The following is a 24688-nucleotide window of genomic DNA, read 5'->3' as shown; positions in this document are numbered from 1 at the left end:
TGCATCGGTAGGCGGACTCTGAACCACTGCGCCACCAGGGAAGGCCCGATTTTTTTTTTTTTTTTTAACTTTAGAAATCTGTAACTTAAGCCAGTTGTTTGCATACCTGTGGTCCTGGGGTGGGTCTGGTCTGCACACATGTTTTGTTTAGTTTGCTGTTTACTTAAAATTTTGAATTAGTTGTTGGTATTTAGCATGGAGTGCTTTTACATAAATATGCCAAATTTCGACTTCTCTTGAAAAACACAGCAAACGTGGGAACAAGTGGAGGCCCCTACTCACTGAGGCAGCCGGGGTTCGGCACTGCGGGCCTTCCCAGCCGGGAGCCGTTGGGCACTTGAGCTTCCAACTCTGATCTAGGGCAGTGCCTACGTCTGTTTTTAAACTCTCTTAAGATGTGGAATCCCAATACTTGGTTTCTGTTTTCTTTTGTTTTCGTGTGTGTACCCTTTAAGGCCTCATAACTTATTATCATGAGTAATTTTCAAGAATAGATCATTAAATCACATAAATGATGAATCCTCCCCTCCCCCAGTCAAGACTTGGTGATCAGATCTGATGGGTGTTCTGGCGTGTTCTGCAGCTGACAGTTGTATAAAACCTTTTGGGTTTTGGTTGGGATGATGATGAATTGGCATTTGTACTTGTTTCCTGGAAGTTTTGCTACAGCTCTTATGACATGGTCCTTTGGTCCACTGGATGAGTGTCTGGTCTCTGGTACGGGTGGTTGCTGGGCATCTCAGTCCAAGTGGTCATTCATCCTCCAGCAGGCTACCTCAGGCTCCTTTATGGGGTGGCCTCAGGCTCCAAGAGGGCGAGAGTGGGAGCTGTTAGACCTTTGGGAGCTTTGTTTGGAAGTCAAACTACATCACTTCTGACCTATTCTGTTGGTCAAAGCAAATTCCAGGGCCAGCCCAGATCCAGGAGATGGGGAAACAGACCTCCTTCCCCCTTTATTGGAGGAGTGGGTGAGCCCTATTTCAAAGAGACGTTCATGCAAGGATGGGGGACTGCGGCCACCATCTTGCACACAGTAAATGACAGTCTGTGTCAACGGGCTTTTCTCATTGTCCGCACCCGTGTGTTCAGAGTACTGCCTTAGTTGTCGCTGAGGAGCTGTTTTAGCCCAGAAGAAAATAATCCCAGGGCCTCAGGGAGTGACTATTACAATTCAAGAGTGAGATTTTTCTTTCCTTCTCTTTCTTTTCTTTCAGCCACCCAGCCAGGGTTTTATGCCAATGGCCAAGATGTTTCCCACTCCTTACCCAACTCTCTGTTGCGTTGTTTAAGTCAGAGTTCTTTGTTCAGTCTTCCATGCAGAGAGGAAAAAAAAAAAAAAGTGCTCTTTATCACATCCTATTCCTAGAAGCTCTCGTTCAGGATTCTGTTATAAAACGGTCATATATTCTATAGAAATCATAAGCGGGGTTGGGTTTTAGCCAAAGTATCTGCATCAGATAAATCAAAGATATGACCAGCATCATAAAATACTGTACCAAAGCTATAAGCCTCTCAAATAATTTTAATAAGAACGCTGTTCTCCTACGAGATGGGAATAAATGTTACATTTTTCTTAGAAAAAGAACACCAATTTACCATAAAGCGTATATATACTACATAAAAATGTAATTCCCCTCCATCGTGATTATTGCTTTTTATATTGCTAGCTATAAAAATCATCCAACGTTTAATTAACGATAATTTTGAGAATACGCGGGCGTTGCTCGTAAATGGCGCGAAGCACTGTGTATTAGTCTTAGGTACTGTTGACTGACTGGAATTTACACGGGTTAGGAATCACAACAAAAACGATAGCTGAGTCTGGGCCAGGCGCTGCCCTGAGTTCTTTGTGTTAACTCATTGAATCCTGTCAACACGCTATAAAGCAGGTACTGTAATTATTCCTCATTTAAAGATGAAGAGACCGAGGCTCAGAGAGGTGACGGAACGCACCCAGCGTCGCTCCCGTGAAGGGTAGGGTGTGAATTTAAATGCAGGCCTCCTGGCTGGTGAGCCCTGCTTTGACTTATGTGCAAATATAATAAATAATGCGTGCTCCCCTCCCCGCTCTGAATACTCTTTAGCAATCAAATGAATTCTAGTTCTTTCCAATTATGAAGGGCTTTGATATTAGAAAGTGGCCACTTTTTCATTGCATCAGCGTCTGCAAGCGTCAGTAAACATAGAGCACAGCACAGTTCCTCCCTCTGAAGCAACAGAAGGAAAGTGTAGCAAATCCAGGCTGGTTAAATCCCCTCTCCCCTCCTTCACCCATGGAGTGAGTGAAGGAGCCTGGGAGTGGAGTCTGGGGAGTCTGGGGCAGGGCGGGGCTTACCCATCCAGTGCCCACTGCCCCTTTGGAGATGATCACTGTAGGGTTCAGAGAGGTTAACTAGCTTGCCCAAAGCCACACAGCTAAGTTATGTGTCGAAGAAGGATTTGAACCCAGATCTGAACCAGTGGAAGCCTGGCCCTGTCCACTCCACCAGGTGATGTTCACGATTTGAAGACACACTCCGTGCCCAGGAAAGATGAAAGGATCAGCACAATGGAAAACAAACGTGGCAGGGGTAGTGTTGTCTAGAATAGAGGAGCTCAGATTCTGGAGTAAGACCTGACTTCATATCTCAGCTGATACAAAGGAGGGAAGAAACTGTGGCTCTAACTGTGGAGTCACTGTAAGGACTCAGTTACTGTGAGAAACAGTAGCTTTGAGCAATCTAGGGAAGAAAGATGGGGAAGCGTAATCGATGACTACAGTATTTTTCCACGATGTTCACCCTCGCACGTGTGTGTGTGTAATTTCTTACTCAGTCCCAATGTTTGCATTAACGCGCATCCTTCCGGAAGGCCCTTTTCTCCAGAATACGGTAGGCGGGCAAAGGACGGACCGGGAGCAAAGGCAGACGCGGGCTTTGGGGTGCGTTTGCAACCCCCCTCCACCAGCTACTTACCTCTCTTTCTCCTCCACCCCCTTCTTTGCAGGAGTTTGTTCTGCTGGCAAAGAGACTGGGGGGCGATCCGGCGTTAGAAAAACAAATCGTGGCCAACGGAAGGGAGTATGTGAGAATGTACCATTCGTGGCAGGTGGAGAGAAACACCTATGGGCACCTGGTCAGGATGCTGGAGGGAAGCAGTGAGGACTAAGGGCGTGCCTGGTGCCGTGAGATGCTCAGCCCTGGGCAGACACGCAGGGACAGGGCTCTGGGCAGAGGGGCCATCCAGTCGAAATCAAGCCGGGTTCATTGGAACCGTAGATTTATTTGTCATAAGGCGATTCATCCAGAACCTCTCTGTGCTTCCAGGTAACAGCCCAGATGTGTTTCCCGATCAGTCCTCATGGAGGTGCAGTACTAATTGGGGCGGGGTAACTGGTTTTAAGGGGCATCAGGGAGAGAGTTTGATTAGCTGCTTTAGGACTTCTAGGGACAGTAGGGGCTTATTTGTAAGCCGTCACAGGGAAGGGTAGGCCCCTCTCCCCTGTCTTCTGATGACCTGTAACCCATCACCGTCTGTTCAAAGAGCAAAAGCAAAAATCAGACGTGTTGGCTGAGAGGGTTACTGGCAGTGATTATTATGTGGTACAGACCCTGAAGCCGATCTGGGGCCCTGACAGATGTGCGGCTGGTCCCCCAGGCTCTGCAGGTTTCCTTCTCTAAACGCTGGAAACAGTGCTGTGCATGAGTTGACCTAATCAGTCATGTAACTGAAAGAGCGGGGAGTGCTCTAAAGAAGCAGGCCAACCCTGCTCCCCCCACAGGCTCCACCCGCCTCCTGGTTGAATTTGGGTTGAAAACCAGTTGGAACAAAGCCCATTATCGCCCATGGCCTGGAAAATACTGGAGCCTGGCTCTTTGGGTTCAGCATCAGGGACCCAGCATCAGGGGTCATCAAGGATGAGTGTCAATCTGGTCACCAGCCTCCAGCCCGTCGCAGAACCGGCACTCGGGTCCCCTTGACCTTATCCATCACGAGGCGAGTTTAACCAAGTGTCGTCATCACTGTAAGGACGTCCTGGCTGCACCGGTGCTGCATTCCCCAAACCCTGTGCTTGTTTTCCTTGGCCTCTGTTGGATCCTGAAATCCCTGCTTTCTCATGGACGTTCCATGACAGCACCTGGGGGCGAAATGCTCCGTTTCTCATGTGAGGTGAGGAAACAACCTGGTCCAGAAGGAGGAGACGAAGGTGGCTCGGAGCCCGTCAGAAGAAGCGTTTCCTTAGTGTTTGCTCCGATACCTGTAGGCCCTGGAGTGGGGAGGAGGGACCGATACCTGCAGGCCCTGGAGTGGGGAGGAGGGATCCACATCATCTTTGCCTCAGACGTCACGACATCTTGGACTCTTTTCTTTCCAACCATCCTATTTTTGTGAACGACCAAACCTACATCTTGTTTTTAAAAGAGTAAGCCTCAGACCGAACGTCTTAAACTCTAATGACTTGGGGATAAGAACAGCACGTTTATGGATTCTGTACCATGTCCCTTCCTGAGTCGTTCTACGCCTCAGTCTCAGAACAGGATCCCTTCCCAAAGGCAGTTACCTGGAACCCGAAGATGCTCCTAGCACCCAGGATTTGCTGTCCTGCTAACAATACCCCTCACAGTCCCCCCTTTTTTGGCATCTGAGGGTCACTAGGGTCGGGGCTCCCCTGTGGCCATAGCGAAGAGAGGGAGGGAGAAACAGAGTCCAAACTCCAGGTGGACAGCTCCGTCTGAGTCTGGAATCAGCGATGCCAGCCTAGGGAAAGGCCGCGTGCGTGTTGTCCCGGGTACCAGCCATTGATGCTGCTGTTGGTAAAACGCTGGTGGTCGGGAAGCTCCGCTCTCGTCCTGGTTGAATGACATGGTAGGTGCTTCGCTCCAGTGAGCCTCAGCATCGTTCATTCGTGTCTTTATAGAAACACTCACACATGCTGCATGCCCTTTGGGGAAGGGCGTGTTGGTTTTAAATGAATAAAGTGTCACCATCCGCTCTAGAGAAAGAGCCCCGGTGTGTTTCTTTTGTGAGCCTTGTCCTGCCAGAAACAGACCCTCCACAGCCTCTAGTCCCCGCACTTCAAAAAGAGATACACTGGAGCATCTCATTAAGAGGGGTTTAAAGTGCAATTGCTGGGCTTCCCTGGTGGCGCGGTGGTTGAGAGTCCGTCTGCCGATGCAGGGGATGCGGGTTCGTGCCCCGGTCCAGGAGGATCCCACATGCTGCGGAGCGGCTGGGCCCATGAGCCATGGCCGCTGAGCCTGCGCGTCCGGAGCCTGTGCTCCTCAACGGGAGAGGCCACAACAGTGAGAGGCCCGCGTACCACAAAAAAATAAATAAATAAAATGCAATTGCTATTTTAATACCAAAGTATAGACGTAAAAAAAAAAAACATGCTTTTCTATAAATGTTCTAGACGCTCTCAGTTTCATACTCAGTCAACTTTAAAGTCAACTTTAAACATTTTGTGTATAGTTTCCAATTTGCTGATGTACAGGTGTGGAGGACTGCAACAATCCATTTCCAGATAGAACTAAGATACTATAACCTTCACATGTGGAGGGAAGATGCATTTCATATAGCATGGTGTCATCCAGCAAAGAGGCGGTGTTCACACCTGGCTTACAGCTTCTGCCGGAAAAACCCTCCTCACGCTTTCCCCACACTCTCACAGCGAAGTTAAATACAACAGCATCGTTTTGATCTGAAAGGTTTATCGGGTATCTTCAGGTTTCCAAAAGCAGGCTCCCCGTGCACATGGGAACAGGCGGTCCAGCCTGATGCCTGGCGCAGCCAGCAGACCTAGAAAGTGCTGCTAGCTGGTCTCACCTTCAGTTACGGATGGGATGTGGGAATCGTTTGCACCCTCAGCAGGCATTGTGGCTTCAAGGGTTCATTGCACTTCGGTGTCATCCTCGGTAACAATAGTTAGCACAGCTGCGTAAATTCTTCCCTTGAAGCTGCCTGGTACTTGACCTTGCAGTTCGTTTACTGCAGCCCTCATGAGATGCTGAAAGCTAGCTCTTGTCTTCTTCCTCCTTCCCTCCCTTTCTCACTTGGCTCTCCCCATGCCCCAGCCTCCCTTCCCCTTTCTGACCCAGTCTCCCCCTTGGAGAGTCAGGGGACTGATGTGGAATGACACACAGGAAGTCCTCCCCACCCAGAGCCAACCCTCACCAGGGAGGCCACTTAGTAAAGCAGCAGTTCCCAGCCTCGGCTTTTAAAACGCCCAGTGCTCGGGCTGCATCTCAGACCAATTACGTCAGAGTCTTGGGGTCGGAGGTACCCAGACCTAAAGCTTCCCTGATCTGACGTGCAGCCACCATGCACCGCTACTGACTGGAAACCCCCCTCTTGAATACGGACCAGAATTTCATAGAAAAGAAGGACCATCAAAGAAGAAGTTGGATTGTGACTCTGTATTCAGAAATGAATCCCAGCATTAAGAAGATAGGTTACATTGGTCTCACGTTTACTAAGATTTATTTCTGCAGGTAGAATTGAAACTCGAAGCGCAGGGCCAAGAAATACTTCGCACCGACAAGTAAACAAAACCATCCACGGGGATTTCATCAGTATTCCCCAGAGCTTCTCTTCTTCCTTTGATGTTGAAGTTTTCTTTGGCAGCGTCTGCCCTGTCATCATGCTTACTTACGGTCACTCGTTATCTGGTTCCGTCCTGTCAGAGCCTCATTTGCCTGGGTTTCAAGTAATTCTCCAAAATCCTTTTCATCAATTTCAGGGAAATCCTGCATTTTCTGCAAGGTTTGCGATTGTTACTTTTTACTTGATTTACATTGTGTTGGCATTTAAACACTTTGAATGTGGAACAGTCATTAAGAGGGGTCAACTCGACACTGGATGCGAGGGTATTAATTAGGATGAACACTTGGGTACGGCTGACAGAAAATCCAGAACAACGGTGGCTGAAGCAGAAGATGAATACATCTTCTTCTTCTGTCACGTAAAGAGATTAACAAAGCACAGATGGTGTTTCCCGGGGTCAGGGACTCAGACCCCTCCATCCTCAGTATGTGGCCATCTCTACCTCATGGTGTCAGGTGGCTGCCCAAGCTCCACCACCATGCCTGAATTCCAGACTGAAGGAAGATGCAAGGTGGGAGCAAAGATTTATTTCCTCCCTTTCAGGACAATTCCTGTTTCTGAGTACATACCATGCCCACACCCAGTTGCAAGGGAAGCTTAGACTGCAGGCTCTTCTCTCAGCAGCCATGTGCCTAGTTTAAAAACAAGGGTCTATTAATAAAAGAGAAGGGGACGAAAGACCAAAGCAGGCCATCCTAGAACTATGGGACAGTTTCAAAAAGTATAGTGTACATAATGAGAACACCAGAAGGAAAAGAAAGAGAGAAGGAAGCAGAAGAAATATTTGAAAACAATAATGACTGAGAGTTCTCAAGACCAATGTCAGACACCAAACCACAGATTCAGGACACTCAGAGATCACCAAGCAGGGTAAATGCCAGAAAAGTATACCCCTAGGGTTATCATATTCAAACTACAGAAGGTCAAAGATAAAGAAAATTCCTGAAAGAAGTCAGAGGTAACAAAACCCACTTCACTTAAAGAGGAAAAAGTATAAGGATTATATCTGACTTCTGTTATGGAACCATGCAAACAAGATGAGATTGGAGTGAAATATTTAAAGTACAAAAAAAAAAAAAAAAAAAAAGAAAAGAGAGAGAGAAGGGGAGAATGCCTGTTTGGAGCAGCTTGCAGTCAGTAGCCACTGTGAAAAACTGGTTTTAGATTCTGTAGTCGTTACAGCCATTCTACCTTTTACTAATCACTGAAAACCTTTTAATGCCAAGAAAAGTGCCTTCCACAAGGTTTTCATTAAGCCTTGAAGGCCATCCCAACACAGCCCATCTCTTTCTCCCCAAGATCCCAAATACTGTAGAAATCGTTTCTGAAATGATCCATGAGCCAGAGTTTGACTGAAACGAAGCAAGAATTTGCATTGAAAAACAAGATGTTGGGACTTCCCTGGCGGTCCGGTGGTTAGGACTCTGCGCTTTCACTGCTGTGGCCCGCGTTCCAGCTCTGGCTGGGAACTAAGATCCTGCATGCCGCGTGGTGCAGCCAAATAAATAAATAAATACATTTTAATTTATAAAAATAAATTTATATATATTAAAAACACACACACAAGATGTCATGAAGTTGCAACATGCATAGTGTTTCGGTTCAGTGTTTAGAACAAAAATTTTCCACGGTCAAAATTATCTGCAAAGACTCCCCACAAGTCTGGCATATTCGGTTGTGTATTTACAGCCCTGCCCATTAAGTCACGGGCACAGGCAAGTGCTAGAACCAGGGAGGGAGGTTGAAGAACGTCACCCTCTGAATGTCTGGTTATGAGATGGTTCTCATTTTATATAGAGAACTGAATCCCTAGAAGCACTCCCTGTTTCCCAATGGGGTTTGTTCCATTCCCTTTTCATGTTATCTATCTAACCATTCATCCATTCATTCAGCGAGTATTTCTTTTTTTTCCCCATTGAAGCATAGTTGATGTACAATATTATATAAGTTATAGGTGTACAGTAGAGTGAGTCACAATTTTTAAAGGTTATCCTCCACTTATAGTTATTATAAGATATTGCCTATATTCCCTGTGCTGTACAATATATCCTCGTAGCTTATCTCATACCTAGTAGTTTGCACCTCTTCATCTCCTACCCCTATATTGCCCCTCCCCCTTCCCTCTCCCCACTGGTACCCACTCGTCTGTTCTCTTTATCTGTGAGTCTGCTTCTTTTTGTTACATGCACTAGGTTGTTGTATTTTTTAGAGTCCACATATAAGTGATATCGTACAGTATTTGTCTTTGTGTGACTTATTTCACTTAGCATAATGCCCTCCAAGTCCATCCATGTAGCTGCAAATGACAAAATTTCATCCTTTCTTACGGCTGAGTAGTATTCCGTCGTATACATGTACCACATCTTCTTTATCCATTCACCTGTGGGTGGTCACTCAGGTTGCTTCCATAGCTTTCGCCAGTATTTCTTGCAGTAGTTGAGGCAGGCACTGCTCCCTGGTGTAGATACAGCAGTGAACACTCTTTGCCCTCATGGGGGGTTTCTTCCTACTGGGCTTAACTGTTCCCGCGGACATGGATGGATGCCTGCTACAAGCAGTCAGTGAGCGATGAGCCAACCCTCAGGAAGGGGTCAGGATCAAAAGTCAGTGAGAACATGACCCACAGGGCAGTGACACCCCACAAGTTGGAATGAAAACCGCATCCAAGGCGCTACAGCTAATTTCTAAGAGAATTTTGTTAGACTCTAAAGGAACTTCTGGTAAAAAATGAATACAAAAAAAGGTGTGTGTGTGGCGGGGGGAATTTTAAAAATTAACTTCATCTTTATCTGTGGCCACAGTCTATTTTAAAGAGATTATTTTACAATGTACTTCTTTCTTCAAACTCATTAATAGTCCTTGAAAATCCAGGCTGAGAGAAGTATCTTCCCCCCAAATTACACAATTCTGCTAAGTTACAAAAGAAAAACAAAAAAATTAACATCGTCCTACCTTTCTCGGTAGAAGCCCTTGAACTCATTCTGCCGTCTTCAGAAAGCCTCAGCTGTAAGGAGAGTCACGCTTCAAAGTGGAGTTTCTTCTTTAGCATCTAATGTAAAAATATGCTAAGTATTTCCCCCAAATCAGAAAGGTGAATAACCAGACATTTGCAAGAAGCCAGAGAGTGAGGCACAAAGCAATAGTAGGAGACTAGCTTTCTGACTTGGTATTTGGTGCAAATTTCTCCATTTTAGAAATAGTTGGAAAAACAGCTCACAGAGTCTAAAGATCTGATAGATTTCCGCTTGCTAAGATGGGTTTCCTCTCTGTTACCGAGTCTAACCTCATACCGCTCGCTGTACAACGGGTCAATAAATCAAGAGAGGAGGTGTAGGACAAGGAAAATCAACTTTATTCAAAAAGCCAGCAGATGGAGAAGACGGTGGACTAGTGTCCCAAAGAGCCATCTCCCCTGAGTTAGAATTCAGGTTTGTTTTACACTAAAAGGGGAGGGGTGTGGCTGGTTGCTGCACACTTCCTGGTGCTGGAATCCTTTGTTCTTGCATCTGTCCACCTAGGTCAGGTCACCACGTTCCTATAAACCTCCAACAAGACAAATGTTATTCTTGTTCTGCAACTTTTTATCTCTATATGGGTAGAAAAGTGTTATACCTTTAAAGGTCAGGGCCTTGAGAATGAGCTCTCCTGTATATTTCAGGCTCTAGGCAACATTCTTTTACAAAAAGTGCAGAGCCAGCACTGACTCAGCACAGGCAACAGAACACGGGGGTTAAAGCTAAAGGAATAGATCCCACGTGAGTCAGGCTTGCTCTTCTCTGTTACATCCTATACTTTTCTATCCTGTCTCTTCCAATGTCTAAATGCATTTAGAGGCTCAGTGGGTATATAAACGATGAAAATACACAAAGTGCTTGAAAAAGCAGCCGCGTTTATGACTTAAAATGGTGTCATTACTCCAGTTCTGTCAGTAATCACAAACATTAATTGGACCCTCTCTGTGTGCTGGGTACAGTGTGCCACGCAACTTCAGCAGAGCCCTGTGTTCCTGGAAAACAGCAGATGTTAAGAAATGCTCCCACATGCTTATGTTCAGGGAAATGGTTTACTGCAAAGGACTTCCCTGTCCCACATGACTTACATGAACCCAGGGGTGCGCCCGTGTGTACCTCTCCTTCCCCAGGTTCTGGTCCAGCCTCAGCCTGAGCCAGCAGACAGCCCATCCATCAAAGCCACCACCCGCGATAGGCTGGCCTCAGGACACAGCCTTCTGCCATCATCCCACTTCCCCACACCCGGCCCTCTCTAGCCTCGTGTACTCTCCCTAGAAAATAAAAACCCACTTAGCCTAAACCCACGAGATGCTTTTGCAAATGTTACCGTCAGAGGGTCCTCTCTGTTGCGAGAAATCCTCAAGAATCCTTTCCAATAAAATTCCTCTTTACTAAGTCAGGATTTGCTTCTTATTTGACAGTGCCTTATCTGCAGTATCTCAATCCTCGCACCAGCCCGGTGACTTAACAGGTGAGGAAACCGAGGCTATGAAACTGGTCCTGAGTCACGGGGCTGGAAAGGGATGGAGTCAGGAAGCATACTCAGCTGGGCTGCTTAGAGCATTTTCTCCTCTCTCTCTCTCTCTCCCCCCATCATTCTCCTCTGCCCCCCCATTCTCTTTCTCTCTCTCTCATTCTCTCTCTCCCTCTCTTTCTCTCTCTCTGTCTCCCCCCTTTCTCTCCTTGTCTCTCTCTAGCACTACAAGTTGGAGATATGGACTATCTCCATATTCCACGCAGTTAGTTGTCAGCTAGACTCTAAGGAATCTGGTTTGCACGCGAGTTAGACAAGTGTTCAACCCAAGTCAAAGGGAACTGAAAAGGAGCAGAATATGCGACCCCTAAATGTGTCACTTTGGCATACGGATTATTTTGAGCTAAAGTCAGTACCCAGACGGGCCTGCACAAACAAACGTTACTAACTAACATCTTCCATTCGTTTCCCCGTCTATTTACCTTCCCACAGTTCATTGCCCCTAGAATCTCAAAACCCTCTTCCTTTGTCTTGTCACTTCTCCACAAATATCTTGCCCTTTGTTTAAAGGGTATATAAGTCTCCAGGTCTGAGCACCTCTGTAGGGTTTTCATTTCATTTCTGTGAGCCTTTTCTTCCTGTTCATCTGTCTTTTGTCATTCAGATTTGCAGCATCCGAGCCACTGAACCAAAGGGGGAAGAGGAAAAAGCGTTTTTTTCCTCACTTAAGTTTTAATATCAGCGCGTTTATTTTGAATGAATTACATAGAAGAATCGTTCTTTGTTGATAAGTAGCACCGAGATGGAATCTTGATCAATAGGTCTTAAATAAGATTTTGTTGTTTTTAGAGTGTTTTTTTCTAGTAGCCTGGAAACAGCTGTTCACCGGATAACCTCATAAGCTATGATGCTGCCTTTATGCAAACTTCTTTTCTATTTTTTGGAGGCAGAATAATATACCAATATATTGACTAAGTATATATTTTTTGCATGCGCACACACAGATATGCGTTCATTCTTGATGAAAATTAGACCATTTTGAGCTTATTGCATTTGGGTGTGGAGATGGGCATTGCCTGACCAAATTCAGATGCGAAAGAGTCAAATTCTTGCTGTTGAGCTGCTAAGAAGCCTTTTGAATTTCAGGAGAGAGAAAAAAACCGTCTTGAAAACCAAGGCTTTTGAATTGCAAAGCAGGGGTTTTTGAGAGAGAGAGAAACGTTCTGCCGGTCAAAAGACAAGGTCTGGACAGTGTATCAGAAGCAAAGTCCCGAAGGACCTGAGGCATAGTGTCTGTGCTTTCATTATCAGATTGGAAAGAAAATAGCGGGGGAGTCAAGACTCCTGGGCCCGGGAAGTCGGCCCAGGCTAGGGATTTAGGGGTTGCGGGGGAAGTGTTGGGAGAAAAGCCTGGAGCCTGGGTACGCGTGGAACAGGATGCACCTGCCCTCCTTCCCCGCCTCCGCCCCGCCTGGGGGTGAACTAAATGCAGGGACCTGGCAACCGGGGCACGAAGACCCCTCCCCTCGCGGAGCTTTGGCCGGTGGTGGGCCCCAGAGCTGCATCCTGCCCCGCAGTGGTCTCGGAGCTGGAGGGGAAGCCCCCTGTTCTAAAACACAGCGTATTCATGGAAAATTTGAGGTGTAGCAATGCAGCAAATCAGCTGCCATTTCAAAGACAGTCTTTTTACTCACAGTTCCCAAGAGGAGGGGCACACTGTGCGTTGAGGACCCCACAGGGAAGCCCCAGGGTCCATGAGGAGACAGAGGGAGCCTTTGTCGCGGATTCCACGGGAAGGAACGTGCCGAGCAGGGTGCGCGGCCCTGGGCTGGGCTAGCGTGAATACTTGCAGGAGCTCTGGGGCACAGGGACTGCCTCTGCTTCTCAGGGACTCGGCCCCTGGGGAGTAGGACGGGCACAGTGGCCCTGAGTGTGAGAAGCCCACAAGACAGGTGATTTGGGACGTGGCTCTGGATTGGTTGGTTTGCATTTGAAATAATGCTCCTGGCCGAGGACTCCTCCCCAGGAGTGGGGAGCAAGATGCGGGGGCAGGAGGTCGAGGCAAGGTGACGCAGGCGCATCACTGGGGTGTCCCGAACAAGGCATGTCCTGCACGTGCCTGCAGGGCAGACGTGAAAGCATCACGTTTACAGAAGCAAGTGTAACCGGGAAGAGAGAAATCGGACTCCACGCTGGATCATTGTAACCTTTCGCTGCTTTTACTATTATAATGGTACATAATGGCCTGCCTCAGGGAACCCTGCCCGCTTGGGAACGGCTGCAGAAAAGAAGAAACTAACACATCTCCTCCCCGAGGCTGGCCATTCCAGGAGATGTTTTGCAGGACTGGTGGCCCTTTTACTTTACTTCCTCACCGCCTCTCCCTCTCTGATTCTATAAAAGAAACTGGCAGCCGGACCCAGATGAGATGTTTTTTCGGAGACACTAGTCTGCCGTCTTTTCGGTCTGCCAGCTTTCCGAATAAAGTCACATTCCCTGCCTCAACACCTCATCTCCGATTCATCAGCCTGTCGTGCGGTGCGCAGAGCGAGCTTGGACTCGGTAACACTAGAAATATGGTTAAAATACCATATTTCAGTGTCAGGGCCCCGGGGGAGAAAGGAAGGGGAAGGGGGAACCCTGAAATGGTTGTGTTTAAACCTGATATGCAAGATAATAGTAATATTAATAATACCGGGCTTCCCTGGTGGCGCAGTGGTTGAGAGTCCACCTGCCGATGCAGGGGACGCGGGTTCGTGCCCCGGTCCGGGAAGATCCCACATGCCGCGGAGCGCTGGGCCCGTGAGCCATGGCCGCTGAGCCTGTGCGTCCGGCCGCAACGGGAGAGGCCACAACAGTGAGAGGCCCGCGTACTGCAAAAAAACATAATAATACCACATGCTACAGAGAGCTCACCATGGGTCAGCCATGATTCTGAGTGCTTTCTGTGGATTTAATCTGTGCAATACACCTAAGAAACAAGTCTATTTGTGACTCACATTATACAGATGAGGAAAGAGAGGCGTCAAGAGGCAGAGGATCTCTTAAGGCACCCGGTTTGTGGTGATTTGTTACAGCAGCCACAGGAAACTAATACAGCCATAAAACTCGACCTCAACTTGCCTGTGAAAAGTACTCGTAATACTGTTCTAGATGCTGAGGATCAAAGAGGAAACAAACTTTTCTGTAAAGCTTCCCTACTCCATCCTCCTCTATCAGGTGCAATTCTTATGTCTTCCTCTGTATTATCTCTGGTCCTTGTACTTAATTCTGTTGTGGTCCTTATCACCTTATATTATAAGTTATTTTTAAATCGATCATTCCCTGAGAAGAAGACCAATTTTTCATTCACGTCTCTTCCCTAGGACATGGCACAGTGTGTGGCTGAAAGCATGTACTCAGAAACTACTTGGTGAATTAAATAAAATTGCAGATTTTTTTTTTTCTTCTCTTTTTGGCTGTGGCACGCCGCATGCGGGATCTTAGTTACCCCATCAGGGATTGAATCCGCGCCGCCTACAGTGGAAGCGTGGAGCCTTAACCACTGGACCGCCAGGGAAGTCCCTGAATTAAATTAAATTGAATTATAACGTTTTAATAAAGCCTTTTCAAAAGAAAAAAAAAAAAAAAAAGAGGCAGAGGAAATGCTGACATGACAACTTTCCCCGGAAGTGAGCGGTCGGGTCTTTCTTTTGTCCAGCAGAATGAGAGCCTGATGGCATCTAAGTTAAGCTGCTACAGCAGATGCTGGGATATGTCCTTCATACTGTGCATCCGGAGGGAGGACTTCTTGCTCTCAGCCCTGTCTGGTGATGGCCCAAGTTAGAGAGCTTCCTGGAGGGCCCCCTGAGTGCAGGGATCAGCTGATGTGGGATGTGGAGGCCCAACCTTCCTGTCCTACCTTGGACAACTCCGTGGGGATGAGTCCTTCTTTGGGTGAGCATTGCAGCTCTGTGTTTCCAGACGCTTCTTTTCCTTTTCTTCCACGACAGTCTCCATCTCAGGGTCTGGTTCCTGGGGACCTCAACCTGTGACACTTCCAGAAAGAAGACAGCTGATCTTTCCCACACTTGGATACATGGCTTGAGAGAGTTACATCGACCACGTACAACTTTCCACATTTAGTCCCAACTGTTGTTGCTTGAGAGAATGTAAATATCATCCGATATGTCTTAGGAAGGCAAAATCTTTCTGAACTCCTAGTCAGAAAAAGCGATGGAGTTGTCAACTGAAAAAAATGCAGTGTGAGAGTTGTGAGTTGAGTTTTATTTGGGGCAGAATGAGGACTGTAGCCCAGGAGACAGCATCTCAGATAGCTCTGAGAACCTGCTCCAAAGAGGTGGCGGGGGGGGTGGGGGAAGAAGTCGGTAGATATGTGACTTTGGTGAAGGGATGCGTGTGGTCAAGCACACATCTTGGCAGAAGGTGGCTGCTCGTCACGAGGAGCTGACGTCATCATGAAGGATTTTAGTGCTTTTCTAGAGATGAGAAGATGCAAGAAGTTAGGCCCATATAATCTTCTCCTGAAACTATCTGAAGGGCTGTCCTGCCTGTTTTTCCCAGAGCACCGAGGGCCTCCTTCCTGATCTCCACCCTGAACTCCTTTCAGGGGGTGTTGAAGGTCAGCGGCTGCTGTGGCCAGTGCCTTCATCGTTGTAGAGCCAGGGGGCGAGTGACAGTTTTTTTCTTTTCCATTATGGTTTATGACAGAATATTGAATATAGTTCCCTGTGCTCTACAGTAGGACCTTGTCATTTATCTATTTTATATATAGTAGTTTGTATCTGCTAATCCCAAACTCCTAATTTATCCCTCCCCCTTGGCAACCACAAGTCTGTTCTCTATCTCTGTGGGTCTGTTTCTGTTTTGTGGAAGTTCATTTATGTCATGTTTTAGATTCCACACGTAAGCAATACCATATGGTATTTGTCTTTTTCTTCCTGACTTACTTCACTCAGTATGGTAATCTCAAGGTCCATCCGTGTTGCTGCAAATGGCATTGTTTCGTTCTTTTTTATGGCTGAGTAGTATTCCATTGTATATATGTACCACATCTTTATCCATTTATCTGTCAATGGACGGTTGTTTCCATGTCTTGGCTACTGTAAATAGTGCAAGTGACAATTTTTAGTTGTCAGGGTGAAGTCAGATCCCTGCCACTGGCCCACCTGTGCAGGAAATGAGAAAGAATTCCCCAGGTGCCCACCCCATCCTTTAACTCTCTTTGCTGGGGCTTCCTTCCCCACCTTTACTGATGACAACCCAATACACGCAGGCGAATTTGTACGGAGATGGGTGTTTTGCAGTTACCCGCTCCCCCATTTGCACAACTCTCTAATAATCCTACTAGCCTTGCGACCCCTAATCCACGGGCATGGGTAATATCACGAATAGAATTTCCAAGGTGTTAAAAACATAATTCTACACATGAGACTATGTCAGGCTTCATTTAACACATTAATGAGGGAATCGGGAAATCAAAGCCAGTTTAAAGGACATGAGGAATCGATTGTCTATGCAGTCAGTGAAATTCTAAGAATTGTATATTATTAATTTATTTTATAGTATTAATTTATTTATATTAATATTTAACTTATTTAAATTTAATTAATTTAAATTAATATATTAATTTATTTATATTATATTATTAATTTATTTTATAATTCTAAGAATTATAAAATAGGGTCAGGTAAAAGTGTAGTTATTGTGGTTGGCTTCTCTAAATCATTTGCATTGCAATTTGACAGAAATTATTTTAAATATATAAATGTTCAGATTTGTAACATGTCTGAGTCCTAATCAGTTACACACACACACACACACACGTGCACACACACACGTATGCACACACACGCACATACACACACACACACACAATCTCCTCCTCCGAACTCTTAACGCCGGCTACAATTAGTTGGTCCAGGAATGAACATTCAATCCAAGATAGGCAATCAGAATCTTCCCCTGAGAATTTTGAGATGGAAAGAGAGAAAAATGCAAGCAGAATGTGGAATGAGGAGAGAGAGACAGAGAGAGAAAGAGAGTTTAAGGCGTTCATTTTCCAGAATCTGGTTGTTCTGTGTTTCTTGTCCTTTCGTTTAAAGGGACACCCCTTATCTTTAAAATAAATTCTGTTTTGCTTCTGTCGGTTTGAGCTGGATTTCAGTGACTTCTTACAGTTACCTGCGTGCTGCTCCTGATCGAGGCTGCTTGGAAGTCTGGAAGGTCATGAATACAGGGCACCGAAAGGTCAAGTTTAAAAGCTCTAAGCTTGAGCCAAGCCTTCGTGGCTCCTGAGGTTCCTTGGCTTGTAGCGTCACTCCCATCTCTGCCTCCATCTTCCCAGGGCATTTTCTCTATGTTATGAACTGAATTGTATCAAATTCATATGTTGAAGCCCTAACTCTAAATGTGACTGTATATTGAAGGTAAGGCCTTTAGGGAGATAATTAAGAAAAAATAAAATCATTAGAATGGGGCCCTATTCCAATAGGACTGGTGTCCGTATAAGGAAAAGAAGAGCTACCAGAGACCTCTTTTGCTCCCCCCATGCCCAGAGGAAAGGCCACATGAGGATACAGCAAGAAGGCGGCCGTCTGTAGGCCGGGAAGAGCGGTCTCCCTGGAGACCAACCCTGGTGGCTCCTTCACTTTGGACTCCCAGCCTCCAGAACCAAGAAAATAAATGTCTGTGGTGTTAGCCACCCCGTCTGGTATTTTATTTTGGCAGCTTGAACAGACTGATATACTGTGTCTTCTTTTCTCTCTTCTAAAAGGACACTCGTTGGATTTCGGGCTCACCCTAATCCAGGGTGATCTTATCTTGGGATCTCACCTCAATTACATTTGCAGAGATGCTTGGTCCAATAGTATCATGTTCCAAGGTTCCAGGTGGGCATATCTTTGGGGGCCCAATTCAACGCACTCCACCACCACGTGTAATTTTTAGCCAATTTAAGACCACCCAGGTATAAGCCAATACAGGGCCTCTGTTTTTATAGACCGTAATGTGTGTGGCACGCTCCAGAGTTGTGCAGTGTACATGGTGTCCTGCACAGACACAGGCGACCTTCTGGGAATGTGGGTGGAGGGCGGGGCATTTGACACCAGATCCCGCGAGATCATGTGGGATCAGGAGGCTGGTCTCGTGGAAGAAGGGAGAGCATCAAAGCCCCCACTAAAGATGTGAGCACTTTAAAAAATCATCCAACTGTCATGTGCTTATCCTGGGAGTGGAACGGGTGTAAACTTTCTTGAGGACCGTTTGGTTTTCTGTATGTGTGTGTACCTATATATGTAGATAAATGTATACACACAGAGCGCACAGAACAGCATCTCACTGAAATGACGCTGTACTGATTCCTTCCTGCCACTAGCAGGAAATAGATATTTTTAATATATGTATACTTAAATATGTACTTAAATCCATGCATAAGTATATATTTAATTCATTTATTTTCATTTATACATTAAATATTTTATAAATTTATAACCAGTTCTAAAATTATATGTATTTGTAAATATATAAATAAAATAATTAAAATTATAATTAAAAATAAAATTATCCTATTAATTTCATTAATTATAATTTATAATTATCTATAATTAAAGGTAAATTGTATCTATAATTTTTTTTTTTTTTTTTTTTTTAAGCTCCCCAGCCCCTGCATTGGAAGCACGGAGTCTTAACCACTGGACTGCCAGGGAAGTCCTTGTATCTAAAATTATTTATATATAACCAAATACACAAATATAAATTATTATTTATGTACATTATTAATTGTAATAAAAATTATCTATAGTTAAGACTAAAAAATTATCTACAATTATACATACAATATTGTATTTACAAAATACATGATGTTTTATATATATGTATATATAGAATGAAATATATAAATATAACCTTTGACCTAGCAATTTCACCTTCAGAAGTTTATCCCAAAGACACAATCAGGGATGATTAAAAGCTTATATGAAAGGTAAATCCATCACAGTGTTAATTATAATGGCCAATGATTTCAAACAATGCAAATATTCAGAAATAATGGATCGGTTAATTAAGTTATTGTATAGTTTTTACATGGAATAATGTGCAGCCTTTAGAAATTATAGTATAAATGATATGACTTGACAAGGAAACATAGGCACCCTAGTATGTGGAGTATGATCTCAGTTTTATTAAAACTTACACACATATGTGCGTAAACCAGAACCTGTAATGGTTCACACACGTGTATTTGGGTGAGGAGGTTAGGGTTAACATTTACTTTCTTACGTGTTTTTTCTGTGGCCTTCAAGTTTCCCAAACTGACTATACGTTATTTTTGTAGGTTAAAAATGATATTTTTTTAAATAATAAAAGAGATGAAGCAGGAAAAATAATCGCTAAGCCCTGACATCTCCATCCTTCAGTGACTATGTCTGGAGTTCCCATTAGATCCAAACCTTAATATGAGATGGTAACATGTGATTTCTGGAACAAACTAGCTGAGGCCACGGCATGAAATGAAGGGCATCGTTCCCTCTTTTTCTTAGATGTCTCACTGGAGCTATCTCTTCAAGAAAGAGTCTTAAAAATCTTCATCGAGAACAAAAACTATGTTTCATTTAAGTATTTCATGGGCCTCTGGCTTAAGGCTGTATTTTAGTCTTCTTGGAAGTAGTTAATAAAATGGTAGTGAAGGGGGAGTTGGACGCAGAGGAAGGACACACTTCAAATACGGTGCCCTAGGGCTGAAAGTGGAAATGTTTATTTCATACCCAGACCAGCACCTGACTTTAATCTGAGAAGGTTTTTTTTTTTTCTTCTTCTTCTTTTTGGTGTTTTTTTTTTCCTTTGGTGTTTTTTTCTTTGGCTGCGTTGGGTCTTTGCTGCTGTGCGGGCTTTCTCTAGTTGCGGCGAGCGGGGGCTACTCTTTGTTGCTGTGCGCAGGCTTCTCATTGTCGTGGCCTCTCTTGTTGCAGAGCACGGGCTGTAGGCACACAGGATTCAGTAGTTGTGGCACGTGGGCTCAGTAGTTGTGGCTCTCAGGCTCAGTAGCTGTGGCGCACGGGCTTAGCTGCTCCGCGGCATGTGGGATCTTCCCGGGCCAGGGCTCGAACCCATGTCCCTTGCATTGGTAGGCAGATTCTTAACCACTGCGCCACCAGGGAAGCCCCTGAGAAGATTTACGGAGGAGAATTGAAGTCAACTTTACAGTTAACTCTGGGGTGGTGTGTAAAGGATCAGTATGGCCAATGTTGAAATTAACCTAATTGAAATTAACCGTTCTGTGACTGTCAGATTGTCAGCCTGTGTCAAATCCACCTAAGACCCTACCCTGTGAAATCTTGACATTTGGAAGCAAGTGTGCTCAGTGGATTCACTGCAGGCATTCAGGATGCCAGCTTCAATTCAAAGGTAGCCAGAGTCACCTCTGGATTTAATGACCAGCCCAGGAGCGACGAATTAGCCAAACGTGGATGATTTCTGAGCTCGCAGAGCTAATCTCTCATTATTTCATAACCTCAGTTATTAGAATTTGAAAACCTCCAAAGAAGGGGCTTTATTTTTCCTGGTAGAAGGCAGTGGTGGTGAACTACACTGGAAAAAAGAAACTAGCCCCCTTTCTATATGAGCAGTTTCAGAAGCATATAATTAATACCTCATTATTATTGGATGGGGAAGCATCATCCATCTTTGGACTTTCTTGTTCTGCCCCTGGCTGTCTTCACTGGTGAGCAGTGAAGCTCAAACAACAAGGCTGCAGTTGGGGAAAATCTTGTTGGTTAATCTTTATCGCCCATAACACTTCCATGAAAAAATAAAGAAACAGTTTGTCAAGAGCTTGTCACAAGCCATGGAGGCTTCCATGTGGAAACGAACCATTTAATGCCTCAGTGGACCAAGACTTTTTCATTAAGCTGTCCAGTGTAATTTCATCATTCTGGAAAGTATTCCTCTTTCTTCTGTTCTTTTGGGTTGGATAGAAGCCAGTCGTTAGAAAGTCGACAGCTCTATCTAGGTGCCCAACTGCATGGTCAGGGCAAACTTCTTGAAGCACGCTGTTAAGAGCCATTATTTACCACTTCACTCTTAATTGATTTGTGAGTGTGTCTTTTCATGATTTGTTCTTTCACGATGGACACTTGGTTATTATCTCCATGCCTTCAACTACAATCTATTCTGATCTCATCCAGGTTTGCCTCGAATGGGGTTCACGCATTTATCCATCATCTGTTCACTCAACAAATAACCTTTGACCATTCATTATGGATCAGACACTGTTGTAGACATTGGGGAATTTGGCCATGAACCAAGAAGGCAAGCATCCTACCCTCACAGGGGGCTATCTTCTAGAGGGCCACATGCCTCACATTCCCAGGCATAAGGACCTATTTCTAGACCTACCAAGCCTTTAGGGAGATGGGAAGCAATGTCATTTCTATCCCTTTACATGACACATCTTTGATTTGCGTAATCACCCTTCTAGATAAAGGTTATTTTATCGTTTAAGCTTAATTTGATCAAGCATTAGCTGACATCTGATGGGGTCTGAACCATTTTCAGAGATTACTTGTGCCACAGAAAGGCCCAAATTATTACTGGGGCCCTGGGGAAATAAAATGAGAAGCAGTCACTTCAATCGAACGTTAAGTGATCCATCGAAATTTATGTGTGCAAACATGCCCATACATGCACACACATGCACACGTATCTCTAAGACTTTCACAGAGAAATGTTGCCCATCGGCTTATAGAAGCTATCTTTCTTCTCCTCTCTTTGGATTCAATATGAAATGGAAATGTTACACGGACACCGCCTACTATGTCTTTTAAACAGACCTTTTAAAAATATGTTTGAAGGGGGACTTCCCTGGTGGTCCAGTGATTAAGACTCCACGCTCCCAATGCAGGGGGCCCGGGTTTGATCCCTGCTCGGGGAGCTAGGTCCCACGTGCCGCAACTAAGACCTGGTGCCGCCAAATAAATAATTTTAAAAATATGTTTGAATTTCCCTAGGAATCAAGGCGGGTTTTTTTTTTGTTTGTTTTTGAATTTGTAACACTTTATCGAGGTCACACTGTTTATAACATTATATACATTTCCCATGTACAACATTATATTTTCACTTCTGTATACACGTCAGAGTACTCACCACCCAAAGTTTAGTTTCCAGGAATTCCCCGGTGGTCCAGTGGTTAGGACTCGGTGCTTTCACTGCAGGGGGCCTGGGTTCAATCCCTGGTTGGGGAAATAAGATCCTGAAAAGAGAGAAACTGGGGAGTTACTCAATAGACCAAAAGTTTAGTTTCCGTCTGTCACCATACCGTTGACCCCCTTTGCCCATTTTGCCCTCCCCTCCCCTGCCCCTTCCCCTCTGATAACTACTACTCTGCTCTCTGTATCTGTGTGTTTGTTTTTGTTTGGTTTCTTTCCCTTTTCTTTTCTTTTCCTTTTATAGTCCGCACATGAGTGAAATCATATGGTATTTGTCTTTCTCCATCTGACTTATTTCAAGGTCCATCCATGTTGTCGCAAATGGTAAGACTTCATCTTTTTATGGTGGAGTAGTATTCCATTGTGTGCGTGTGTGTGTGTGTGTGTGTGTGTATCTCACACCTTCTTGACCTATGCATCTAGCGATGGACACTTAGGTTGCTTGCATATCTTGGCTATTGTAAATAAAGCTGCAATAAACATGGGGGTGCATATAGCATGGGGGGGGGCTCATGGCCCCTTCCTCCATCTTCAAAGCCCACAGCATAATATCGTCAAATCTCACTCTCTGCCCTCTGCTTCTGTCCTCACATCTCTCACTATGACTCTTCTGTTTCCCTCTTGTAAGAGTTTGTGACGACACTGAACCCACCTGGATGATCTGGGAGCTTCTTCCCATCTCAGGACCCTTAACTGAATCATACCTGCAAAGTCTCCTTTGCTATTAAAGGTAACAAATCCACAGGCTCCACGGATTAGGTTGTGGACTTCTTCTGGTTGGGGGATGGTTCATATTCCATTTACTACAACATCTAAATTGAGAGTTGGGGGAGGGGACAGAAACATAGAGCTAATTTGATGAATCCACATTCCTGGCTTCTGCAAATCCGTTTATTCCAGGTCCGTCCTATGCATGTGTCATTTTGAGAATCAGGTGGTAAAGTGATCAGCTAATTACTACTCAGAGAACATTGATTAAATCCTACTGATACTGACCAGGGTTCTGGGCCTTCCCCAGTCAATACAAATTGATCAGAGGCCAGAGAAGAAATTCAGGCAAGGCTTTGTTGGGGCCCTTGCCGCAGCAGGGGGGAGTGAGAACCAGTAACAGTTCCCTTGCTGGCTCCCCGAGGCAGGGCGAGCCCGTTCCTTACATGGGGTGAGGGTAGGGGTATGTCCAGGGGTCAGGCCGGAGGGATGGCTTAAGTAGTCTGCCCACCCCTTTGTGGTGTGTGCAGGGCACATACGCCGTACCCTGTTTTTGCCTCCAGCTCTTCAGAAGCAACGGTTGGTTTTTTTTTGTTTTTTGGTCTTTTTGTATCTTGTTGTCCATAACTTGCCCCAACTGTGAATGCGTGCAGTTATTTTTAGTCCCTTATAACTTCTTTGTATTTTATTGCTTGAGGAGACATTTGTCCAGGTGCAGGCCCTGCAGCAAAGGGGCCCAGCTCCCAGCCTGTCTCACTACAATGCAAATTTGTGCCATCTTGAACTAAGTAGGTTCTTAGTAAGATTCTGTGGAATTTATGAGTGGTAATAGCGATAGCTTGTACTTATGTAGTTCTTCCTTTGTTTCAGGTCCTGTTTTATTACATTAATATAAATCTACACATTCTAGGCAGAAGGTAGTAAAAGCTTTCTCTGGAGGGTTATGGTGTTAATACATTACTGAAATTGTATTTTAGTTAAGCCTATTCACTTTTTTCATTATTTTCAAGGAGTGCTGTCTATAGAATTAACTCCAATGGTGTCGGGCTTCTAATTTCAGCTTCCTTAGAAGACTATTTCCCTGGGAATAGGAGCAAAGATTAAAACTGGGCCTGAACAGCCGGAATTTATCAGGTGTCAATAAACCATTTCACTTAACAGCTCTTCTTCTTTTTTTTTTTGCGGTATACAGGCCTCCCACCGCTGTGGCCTCTCCCGTTGCGGAGCACAGGCTCCAGACGCGCAGGCTCAGCGGCCATGGCTCACGGGCCTAGCCGCTCCGCGGCATGTGGGATCTTCCCGGACCGGGGTACGAACCCGCGTCCCCTGCATCGGCAGACGGACTCTCAACCACTGCGCCACCAGGGAAGCCCAGCTCTTCTTTTTTTAGATTTTTATTTATTTTTTGGCTGTACTGTGCAGTATGCAGGATTTTAGTTCCCCAACCAGGGATTGAACCCATGCCCCCTGCAGTGGAAGCTCAGAGTCTTAACCACTGGACCACCAGGGAAGCCCTTTAATAGGCTACTTGTTGTTTTTCCAGACAGTCTTTCATTAAAACAATCGGCAATGGTTTAGGAGAGGAGCCCTGAAGGAGGAGGTGGGAGGGCTGCAAAGCTGACCCCGGTGTCTTGCCAATACTCATCAAGAGTCTGTTTTCCTACCCCTGGGTGGGAATCAGTCTGGTCTTTTGACTTGCTTTGGCCAATAGA

At 45.2% G+C, this 24688-nt stretch overlaps 1 protein-coding gene across 4 annotated transcripts in view; it reads left to right on the top strand.

Annotated features, from left to right (window-relative positions):
* The window catches only part of GLT1D1 (glycosyltransferase 1 domain containing 1), a 155452-nt gene that overhangs the window by 99865 nt on the left and 30899 nt on the right, over positions 1-24688 (top strand). For 3 of the 4 annotated variants that reach the window (XM_024758483.1, XM_024758485.1, XM_024758482.1), the window contains one exon: positions 2986-4275. The exons of the other annotated variant lie outside the window; for it this stretch is intronic. In XM_024758483.1, the coding sequence (XP_024614251.1) occupies positions 2986-3147 (162 nt within the window). In that variant the 3' untranslated portion in view covers positions 3148-4275. Of the gene's footprint in view, positions 1-2985; positions 4276-24688 lie in introns of those variants that run through there. 4 annotated transcript variants of the gene reach the window in all.

This window comes from Neophocaena asiaeorientalis, unplaced genomic scaffold (assembly GCF_003031525.2).
Source record: "Neophocaena asiaeorientalis asiaeorientalis breed wild unplaced genomic scaffold, Neophocaena_asiaeorientalis_V1.1 scaffold77, whole genome shotgun sequence".
Classification (NCBI taxonomy): Eukaryota; Metazoa; Chordata; class Mammalia; order Artiodactyla; family Phocoenidae; genus Neophocaena; species Neophocaena asiaeorientalis.
The sequence above is the reverse complement of the archived record's forward strand: the minus strand, read 5'-3'. Positions and strand labels throughout refer to the sequence as shown.